The sequence below is a fragment of the Micropterus salmoides genome, unplaced genomic scaffold, assembly GCF_014851395.1.
Source record: "Micropterus salmoides isolate LMB-PRFRI ecotype aquatic unplaced genomic scaffold, ASM1485139v1 Ms_hic_scaffold_23, whole genome shotgun sequence".
Taxonomy (NCBI): domain Eukaryota; kingdom Metazoa; phylum Chordata; class Actinopteri; order Centrarchiformes; family Centrarchidae; genus Micropterus; species Micropterus salmoides.
Genome location: NW_024041484.1, coordinates 11,701,965 through 11,712,540, shown reverse-complemented (window position 1 = coordinate 11,712,540; position 10,576 = coordinate 11,701,965). Strand labels below are relative to the sequence as shown.

Genomic DNA, 10,576 nt, shown 5'->3' with positions numbered 1-10,576 from the left:
ATCGTGTTTCTCTGACAGCGGCCGTTCATATCTGAAGGTTCAGGAAGCTTCCACGTTAGGCATCGCCATACATTTCTGTTGTCGGGGATTGAACCGGTAATCTTCCAGTAACGGGACGGTCCTTCTGACCTAAAGACAAATGCGCCAGTTCCTGTATCTTAGAAACTTGTGATAATATGATGGGGATCACCAAGAAGTCGCTGTGTTGCAAAGACACCCGCAAGTGGGAAGTATATGTGGGGGGGAAATCAATATTCCCTTAATGTTCCTCTTTCAACTAGGACTCCCAGTTTTTCTGCGGTATAATACTTAATAGTGACCACACAGAGACCGACATCAAAGCCTTATTTTCTCCGTTTTAATCTTTTCTAATAGGAAGTTGTGTGTTTTTTTCCTGTTATATGTATATAGCTAAACTATGTCGCATTAAAGCAATGCATAATCACGGCTGTGGACATGAATGGAATTAGCCTGCATCGATGCAAAATTAAGATAACCTTTGTGTAATTGTGTAAATATCACCACTAGGTAAGAGAATAGACTAGAGCTTGAGGATCCTTCAAGTGAGAATGTAAACTGTATGTTTAGCATCTGGTTTGGCATTTTTGGTCACACATTTTAAATTAGAAATACATTGTACATGCCCCTCATTAAATAAGAGAAAACCGGATTTATTAATGGTCGTCCGGAAGTGTGTGCATCCTGTAAAATGATGGGCAATTTATATCTGTAAATGTCTTGTAAATAATTATGATTATTATTGTTATTTGTTATAGAAATACGCAGTTACGTATTTTAATGTAAACATAGTTTGTAGAGTGCAACTTATTCTAAATATCATCTAATAAAATCACTGCTAAGTAAATACTTTATAACAAAAAGAAGATATAAAAAGATTGACTGAAGGAATTTTCTTACCCTTCACAAGGTAATTTAGTCATTTAATAGCAGATTCGAAGCCAGTCACACATTGAGCAGTGGTTTAAATGGTTTGCTTTATTCTGTCTCGTCTGTCTTTTCTTCTGTTTTTTTTTCTTCTTCTTCAAACCACTGAGACGTTCACGGTCAAGAAAAGAATGACTAGATTATTATCAACTGAAAGAAAGGAAAAACAGGGGCGGTCGGGGCAAGTTTTTAAGATGTAAAAAACGCGAGTGTATCTTATTCCTTAACATTTTAAAAATTATATATTTTATGTTATTTATATCATGAATGACAATGACAATTGAGAAAATGTGATTTGTGCAGGCAGAAAAGTCTTACATTTGTTTGTTTTGTTTTTTAAATGAAAGAAACACAGCTTGCAGCCGATGTGTCTTACTCCCTATGCCAGTGTCAATTTAATTTTTAATAAGGCGGATTATTTTAAAAATAAAAACATAAAACACTCCTTATTCTCCTGATTAGATATTGTTGTTCAAATGTTTATACTGCACTCCTTTACCAGTACTTGTAAAACTATTTCTCCACATTGGTGAGCAGGCACGGAATAGCCTGCACCGGTGCCAAATAGTATAACCAAAATGTCCTAAAAGTGTCCGAGTTTTAGAGAAAAATTGTCAGTGAAATTTCTATTTGATGTGATAAAAAACAGGCATTGTTCCAGTTGAAAATATGAGGAACGCATGTCATTTTGCCTAACATGCAATAGTATTGATCACAATAGATCCTTGTGTTTTTGTTTGTGTTATAAATCCTAATTGGTATTAAAACTCAAATGTAAGTATCTGGGAAGTGATGAGAATGAGAAGGGAAAACAAGAATCATGGAATTGTGGTGGTATGCTGCCACCTACTGGTCATTTTTTATAACAGTCTGTCCAAGGTAACACAATGCAATGGACTGTAATTTATAATACTTTTGAAGTATTCTTATTTCCCCTGTCCTTTATAAAGAATTATTTTTCTCTAACAATATCTGCACATTTAAAACTCACAAAATAATTGCAAACTGAAAATGCAAATTCAATTGGCTTAGGTGCAGGCTTATCTGACACTTACTGACTCTGATCACATAGTGCCATCTACTGATATACAATAGACATACAAGATGTCCTCTTGATGAATTCAAAGACTTGACAACATACTAGGAACAAGCACATTTTTGTTAAAACCACCTTTGATTTTTTTTCATTTTATCAGCAGCTTGTTAAGTTGTTCCTGATATTTTGTCCACTTTCTTTCTAAATGTGAATAAAGTAATGTAGAGAGAATATCTAAAACATGTTTTGTGTGAAGTCATTTTTGGAATAATCATTACATTATTACCGACTATATGCATTTGGTGTCAACAGTATTTAAAATTTTTGTATGTAACTATTAATAACATTTTTTTACATTTGTTAATATATCTAATGTCTGCCTTTACAAAACTTGCAAAGGTGAACCTCTGATACTATTTAAAGACCAAAACTGCAATTAAAAGTAAAAAGAGAACCTCTTTGGCCTCAAAACGTGGAACAAAGGGTCCTTTGAGGACAAAAACCCACTCACCTGCCTGTGAAGTATTGGATAACCTGCTCTAAAGTCTATTTACAAGATATACTGGATTTTGGGGTATAGTTACACTGCATATCAAGGATTAGTTGAACTTCCTATCCGAGACGTTGGCACAGGCAGACACACACATAAACACACACACGTACACACACACACACACACAAAAACAAACTCAATCTGCAATAAAGAACAGAATAATCTTCTGTTCTGAGATGCAGTGAACCTAAAAAATGAAGGCTGCTTCCAATACCTATGATATGAGAGGATCTGTAGATACTCAACCCAGACACCATACTTCCTTAACACAGAGGCCTTTCAGCACACTCTAGGAACTAATAATGATTTGCGACATTGTTGATCTCAACAGGGAAATTGTCTCTTTTTTATTGTTTTTTTTTTTTTTTTTTTTTTTGCAGTCTGCACATGGACGTCAGAACCTGATGAAGGTAAGGTTACTATGTCTTGAGATCAATTCAGCACCAGACGACAAAAGTGCTTAAACTGTGGCCCTCCAACTGCAGGTCTACTCACTGCAGCATCCTGCAGCACAACATTATGTCAATTCTCCATAACAGTGTTACTAATAGTTAACATTGTAAAATCAGGAACTAAACATTACACATAACAGTAGCAACTCTGTGAGGCTGAACTTAGGCACAGCGGTACTTTGAGCTAAATGCTAACATCAGCATGCTAACAAACTCACAGTGACAATGGTGACATGCTGATGTTTACCATGTTCACCATCTCAGTTTTAGCATACACAAAAGTGCAGCTGAGGCCGATAGAAGTGTAATCAGTTTTGCTGGCATTTGGTCATACACCCAAAAATTTGACATGATGGTGGTGTTATATGAAAGATCACCAGTTATTACAACTCATTCAGAAGTGGACATCAGTGTCTGTACAAAAGTTAAGCAATCCAACCAATAGGTGTTGACATATTTAAGTCTGGAGCACAGTGGAGGACCATCTAATCAACATATTGACACTGCCATCCATGACAGAATAAATAAAAATGTTCTTTATATTGTAGAAATATTCTTCATGCACATTTTTCAAACTCTTGAAAAGGGCAGTTTACTTTTGAACAGAAGTGAAATGCAAACTTTATATCAGAGCAATATATAAATTCGTGCAGGGTTTACCCAGTTAAAGCAAATAAAAGTAAGTAAAATATTGTTCAAGCATTTTGCCAGGAAGGGGTAGTTCAATTTCCATTTCTGTAAATCATGAAAGATGCTCCATCTCCATCTAGTTTACAGCTGTCCTGCTGTTTATTCACATCATCCCACATCACATGGGAACAAAATGATATACAATCATGAAAGAAAATGTATTCACAGTGTAAAAGAGAAAGCAGAGATACAGTATCTGGTATAAATAAGCAGGTAACATTTCTGCTCACAGATAAGTACATGGCCTTCACAGATGTTACACTCAAATCAAAATTCACATCTCAGCAATCATTGTTGTCTTTTGTACAACGGACAGTAAAGTTAAAATGCAGATTGTTTGGATTTGTGAATATTCTTATGTTTTTTTATTTATCACAAAATAAACACCCAGTCAATATTCCAAAACAGACTTGTTTTTAGTTAGTTTTAGTTTAGAGCGCTTTTTCAAAGCTATAATTTCATTTATTTATTTTGTAACTAGCAAACATATTGTGTGAGGATAACTGAGAGGATAACTGGCCTGCACCGGTCTAGTTATGTGTGTCCTATTAATAGGCCTGGCTCAGACTCACAATGTTCAGCTGTAACCGAACTCCATCTGTCAAGTCACGTCCTCTCCCCGCTCTCCCTTCTACAGTATCACTGTAGCCAGGCTAGAGGCACTCTGGTGTGTGCCACCCTCCGAGCCAGACAGACGGCAGGACAGGCAGACAGCTGCCTCTGAGGCCATCACGCATTATGGAGGCTCTGTATGTCCAACCCTTGGAAGAGGATGGGGTTATGATGAAGGAGGAGGAAGGGGAAAAAAGTGAGGAGCAGGAAGAGGGAGGAACAGAGGCCTCATCTCCCACAGGTTCCACCACAGACGAGGAAACAGATGAGGACTCTGAATCAGAGCCCCCACCGGTCATTCGGAGGAAGGTGTCATTCGCCGATGCGTTTGGCCTCAACCTGGTGTCAGTTAAGGAGTTTGACAATGCTGATGTGACAGAGTCCGAAGTCAGCCAGCCCCCTGAGAAGGAGGCAACCCGTCCCTTGGAGGAGTTCTACATGTCCTGTCTGTTTACAGTCCCCTCGTCACCAGAAGAGCTGGACCAGAGGTTACAAGCGCAGATGGTTGAGCTGGAAAGCATTGAGCTCCTCCCGGGAACCACCACACTCCGGGGCATCATCCGGGTGGTCAACCTCTGCTACAGCAAGTCTGTTTATGTCCGAATGACCCTGGATCGCTGGACAAGCTACTTTGACCTGTTGGCGGAGTATGTGCCTGGATCCAGTGATAGGAAAACAGACAGGTTCACCTTTAAGTACACTCTGGTTCCTCCCTTTGAGAGAGAGGGGACCAGAGTGGAGATCTGTCTGCGCTATGAAACGTCAGTGGGCACTTTCTGGGCTAATAACAAGGAAATTAACTATGTGCTGTTTTGCCACCAGAAAGTACAAGTAAAGGAGCATGAGCCTCAAGTGCAAGAGGAGAGCACCAGCTACAAGAGCAAGAGGAGCTGTCTCAAAGCTAGGTGAGAGAACCTAATGGTGAATCGTTTTTAAACGTGCCTCTGCTGTCACGTCATGCCAACCTTGTATTTCAGCAATAGATGCAAATACATAGTAATTATTCTTCAGATAAAATGAATTTAGATCTATCGGTGCACACTTTTAATAGATTTACTTCTATTAAAAGTGTGCACCACAAGCTGGTGGAAGCATAAGCGAATGTTGCCTGCTGGCTGGGCCTTTGGGTGTTTACAGTAAGCAGTTATGTAACTTTTTTTTTTCAGTAATGGATGTTTGAAAAGCAGAACACATATTGCCCTTTTAAGGTCAGGTGTCTGTCCATGTTTCCATGACGTCTCATCATGGCAAGGGAAGCCAAATCTGCACACTTTATCCTCTTTGACACCAACTCACAAATTAAAACATTCAAACATTTTTAAAAATTGACATACATTTAAATTGGGTCAATTTCAAAGTCTGCTGGCACAGGTAAATGCTGTCTGCATGGAAACAAGGATCACAGCTGTTTTGTGTACACCTCTTACTGCTTATCATGATAATAGCAAGGTCAGTAGTGGTGCAGGTAGAGTTTGACAGGGTCAGGTGAGAAATAAAAACTGTATAAAAAGTTTATGAGGATGTCTGATAAAATACACAGACTTGGCATAATCTGTGACCCCTGTCTATTGTACCATTTTATAAAAATCTAGTCATAAAAATAACATGTGCTATAAATAACTCTAAAAAGAGATAGCCCATGTTTGGATATTTTTGTCAAATAGTTGTTGAAACAAATTCTGCATTTTTAAATGATCCTCCTAAAATACAACATGACATACATCTGTGTAACATTACTGTGTTACTTTATTTTGAACCACAGGAGGGGAAGTACAGAGGAACAGACCAGTAACACACCAACAGTAGCTGCAGGTGTGTATACTTAGTGCTTATATGTGTGTGCATTTGTACATGAATTTGTTTGTTTGTGTGCAAGCAAACTTTGACCCTTGTGTTTGTCTTTTTTTTTGCCACACATAAAGCAGACAAGGCTGACAGAAAGACAATGGACAGCGCAGAGATACCATCATTGCTATACTGTGAAGAACACAAACCTTTGGTGAGGTTCATTTATTATCTTTTTGGAGTAACAAACTCTTCTTAAAGTCTGGAGGGGGAAATGAAACACCAACATCACCCTGAAGTAAACAGCCCTTGCAACAAAATAACACACGATCAATGCTGATCATATTGTGTGGTCACACAAACACTGTGTTTGTTTGTTTGCAGCTGCAGAAATAAACTGTAGATATACAGTGAGAAAGTATGTGTGTTCTTTCTGCAAAGAGCCAAAGATACGTGCCATACTGTACAGTGCAGAGTGGGTCCCAAAAGGATATGGAAGATCAGCTAACCTGACACTTGAACATGTCTTAAATTACTCATGTGCAAATTATTAATAATAAATGCAACTTACATGCAAACATGAAGGAAGTTGATGATGTAAACAAAAATAGGCTCATGTGCTGTGGTTGCAGCAGTATTGCAACACATTGCATCACCACAGTAATGTTACATGTCAAAGACTACTCAATAAATGGGCCATTATATACATTTTTAGTCATCAAGCCAGTATTAGGATTTAAAGTAGATGACTAGCAAAACGTTGTGCTGTTTTAAGTAGTTCATACACTTGGCCTGACCTTTAACCTTTGGCCTTTTTGACAGGTGGATAACATAAAAATCAGACGCAGAGCAACACGTTTGGCACGTGTGCAGGACTGCCTCTCCCAAAGGAGGCAGCAAGTACCAATGGCTTGTTCACATGACTTAGCCAGTGGCCAGAAACTTTCTCAGCCTTCGTGGGAGGACTCTGCCAGCTTTCTCCATAAATGGCAAAAGAAACAATCCAACGAGAGTCCACAGGTGCTGACCTACCACCAGATTCCTCTGCTTACACTGGACTGGAACAATGACAAAGCCCATCAGTGGGGGACTGCTCACATGGATGACCTCTGGACTGGGAGAGCTAAAATGACCTTGTCAAAAACGTCAGTGGAAAATAAAGAAGATACATCATCTGTTGATGATATTTGGGAGACCTTTCGTAACGGTACAGATGATACCACTGATAAAGAAACCTCCGTGTGCGATTCATGGCAGGCATTTCTTAATGGGCGGAGCTGTACAGGCCATTCTGGTGTTCCAGAGTCAGAATGGCTCCAGACAGCAGCGTCGGTGTCTCCCTCAAATGATAAAGAGCCCAAAACCCAATGTGCAGCAAGCAGTCAAGAGAATGAATTTCAGGTGGGCATGGATACACCCACCACCTTACATGCACACACCTCAGCTGCATGTCAGCTGCTGTCAGACACTTCATTGAACACTGAAGGCCACCAGCCAGCGGAGGCATGTGTCACCAGCCTAAAAGATGACAACACAGTGACACAAGATGCCCCCCAAAGGTCAGAGACAAACTCCGTTACAGACACTCCGCGGGAATTTAGCCTCAAGGGGGCAACGCCTGTGTCCGAGGGCTCTGTTGACAGTTCAACTGAGTGTCACAAGCATGCGATCTGGGAGCGAGGAAGAGAAGGAATAATAGGAGGAGCAGAAAGAATAGGAGGAGATGAGCCCTTCACACCACACACAGCTGACTTAGTAACAAGCTCAGGGGAGTCTGAGACAACAGACATGACAATAACGCCAGAGTCTCAGAATACCAGCACCGTTGATAGGATCTCACAGGGAGTAAGGCTGGATGAGGGTCTTTCTTCCAGCAGGGAAGGGGAGGTTACAGGTATTGCACACAATGCGATGGATGACACGCTGGCATTTAGGGAGACAATCCAACAGGGGACAAAGAACGGGGAGAGGTTTGTCTATTCCACATCCAGGCAAGACATGGAGGAAGGGATAATGAATAACTGTATGGCATATAAAGTATCTAGAGAAGAGGAGATATTTAGGCCACATAAAACAGAAGAGTGTGAAATCTCCCAAAGGTATGCAGATGAAAAGCAATGTGAGGAGTTCAGGCTGAACCAAAACAGTGAAAATCCATTACAGGAGAATGAGAGAGATGAAAATGAAATAAGACCTGCACGGTCACATGCAGATGAATTCAATCCAAACCAAACGTGTGAGGGCAATTTCAAGCAAAGCCAAATAATGGCAAGTGAATTCAAATTTGATGAATCAGAGAACAAAGATTTAGCATCAAATAGCAAAGGCCTGGAAGTATTCAAAAAGACAGAGGTGGAACCTTCCCATTGTACAACAAGCAAAGGAACTAAGAGACTAATTGGTGCAGAAGCAGAAATGATCAAAGTATTAAATGAGGACGAAGCTTTACAATTTAATTCATCAGTGCAGACTGGAAACACATCAATAATTTTGAAAGTACATAATAAACAGTCAGGTCCAATCCAAGCAGGGGAAGGGCTGTGCATTCAGAAAGAGGAAGAGGACTCAACACTGACACAAAAACAGGAGAATGTTTTTTTGATATCTGAAACAAGTGAACATGTATTAGTCTCAAGTCAGACAGAGGAAGGAACATGCTTGAGTTGTGATGAAATAATTGAGGAGAAACAGGAAATGAACACGTCAGCACAGACAAGACACACAGTGGAATCAAGGGATGTGAAAAAGGGCCTCCAAAGTGACCATGATACATTCAGACCTTTTCCAACAGATACATGCAACCCAAACCCCGTGGAGGTGGTAGAGATGAGATGGACTCATTCACAGGAGGATATAAAGAGTCAAAAAGAGGATTTAGGGTGTGAAAGAAGCCCAGAAGAAGTTGTGGCGAAGGAGAACATAGCAAAGAAAGACACTTCAACAGAACTTCAACAGCAACCTGAGACATTAGAAAGAATAGAGGAAGATATGAGTCAGAGAGACAGAGATGAGAGGGTGAGTATTGGAAAGCTGAAAATAGTAGCAATGGGGGAGTTGATGGGTAATGTGGAGAACCCTCAGGGGGAGAGGAAGAATGCACCAGCTGAATTGAAAGAACAAGAGTTGTCAGCAGAAGTTGAGGGTTCTCCAGGTGTTGAACATGAAAAATTGTCAGGAGGAACAAAAGACCCTATTACAGCAGAACATGCTGTAGTAGCTGAAGTGATAGAGTCGGGATTGGAGGAGATGTTCATAGAAAGCTTTGGAGAAGATTTGGTCAGGAGGGTTTGGGAAGAGGTGTTTTGTCGGAGAGTGCATGCTTCAGATAGAGACACAAATATTGTTGATGGAATGGGGGGAAAGCTGTCAGACGTACCCGATATTTCACAAGATTGCCGTCTCCTTGTTCAGAAAGACTTGAATGATGCTCGTGATTCAGGCGTATTTTCCTTGGCAGAATTACCAACAGATCCAAATTTAATTCTCTGTCAAGGCCTAGAGCAAACCTTAGTGACTAAGAGCAATGAATGCTCCCCAAAAGAAAGAAGTCAGTCATTCACCACAGCAAAACCCACTCCCTTTCTCTCAGAATCTCAGACAGATGCAACTTCAAGTGCTCATCTCAGTCAAGAGCCAGCTGCGCAGAGTAGGCAGTCATCAACTGAATCAGCCCAAAGCTCTCCAGAGAATCAGGAAAATTATACTCAAATAAAAGAAATATCAGTCGACTTTCAGAAGACAGGTAGACAAAAAGAACACTGTGTGGATTCCCACAAGGAGAGTTTTAATCACCCAGCCCACCCATCTCACAAACATCAGAGTTCCTCCTTTGAGAAATTAAAAGAGCCCGACAGTCTCATATGGTGGAGTATGATATACATCCTCAGTCACATCACCAGACTTCTAATCTGCGCCCTCTTAGTCGCTGGATTATTCTTCCTCTTTTTCCTGTATGATTTCCCAGCATTCGTTGCACTCTACATATCTTCATCGTGCTGGTGGTTTTATAAGTGGCAGAGACATAGAGTGACGACAAACAAGGGCATGGTGGGATAGGCCGAGAGTTAAGAAGTAAGGAAGTGTGTTAAAAAGTGATGTGTGTAGCATTTTTAAACATCAGGACACCGCGGTCAAATTAACTTTAATGTCTTCAATATTGTCATACTGTGTATTCAGACTGGCGTAACCATTGTTAAGATGACTGGAAGCTCCAAAAATGAGTGCAATAAAACAAAATGCTACACACAACACTAGTAGTGTGTGTGTGTGTTTGGTTGTGTGTTTTTTTATTTGGTTGTTTCTTTGACCTAAGTGAACTAAGTGACATAAGTGAAGTTTGTGCAGTGGTTCCCAAATTTTTTTGGCTTGAGACCCCATTACAACAAAGCAATGTTTACTTACAACCCTTTGTCAGTAGATGCATTTATTTTGTTTACTTGTTCCATGGAAATGATTAGAGGAAAGTATGAAAAAATAGACATCATTTGATGAAGCAGATTTTTT

The 10,576-nt window shown here is 40.0% G+C and overlaps 1 protein-coding gene across 2 annotated transcripts; it reads left to right on the top strand.

The window, feature by feature from the left end:
• Nucleotides 1-3,834: 3,834 nt before the first annotated feature.
• On the top strand, nucleotides 3,835-10,148 carry ppp1r3aa (protein phosphatase 1, regulatory subunit 3Aa). 2 transcript variants are annotated; one of them, XM_038738715.1, is made up of 4 exons: nucleotides 3,835-5,193; nucleotides 6,051-6,100; nucleotides 6,211-6,287; nucleotides 6,896-10,148. In XM_038738715.1, the coding sequence occupies exons 1-4, from the start codon at nucleotides 4,415-4,417 to the stop codon at nucleotides 10,127-10,129; spliced, it is 4,140 nt and encodes a 1,379-aa protein (XP_038594643.1). In that variant the 5' UTR covers nucleotides 3,835-4,414; the 3' UTR covers nucleotides 10,130-10,148. The 2 variants fall into 2 exon arrangements, with proteins under 2 accessions (XP_038594643.1, XP_038594644.1); XM_038738716.1 differs by having other exon boundaries at nucleotides 3,837-5,193; nucleotides 6,214-6,287.
• Nucleotides 10,149-10,576: the final 428 nt, after the last annotated feature.

Excerpts from the sequence above, each read along its gene's own strand:
- ppp1r3aa (XM_038738715.1), top strand. The coding sequence starts at position 4,415 with ATGGAGGCTCTGTATGTCCAACCCTTGGAAGAGGATGGGGTTATGATG. Across the intron at positions 6,101-6,210 it reads CACACCAACAGTAGCTGCAG|CAGACAAGGCTGACAGAAAG; the intron begins GTGTGTATACTT and ends CCACACATAAAG. Across the intron at positions 6,288-6,895 it reads GTGAAGAACACAAACCTTTG|GTGGATAACATAAAAATCAG; the intron begins GTGAGGTTCATT and ends CCTTTTTGACAG.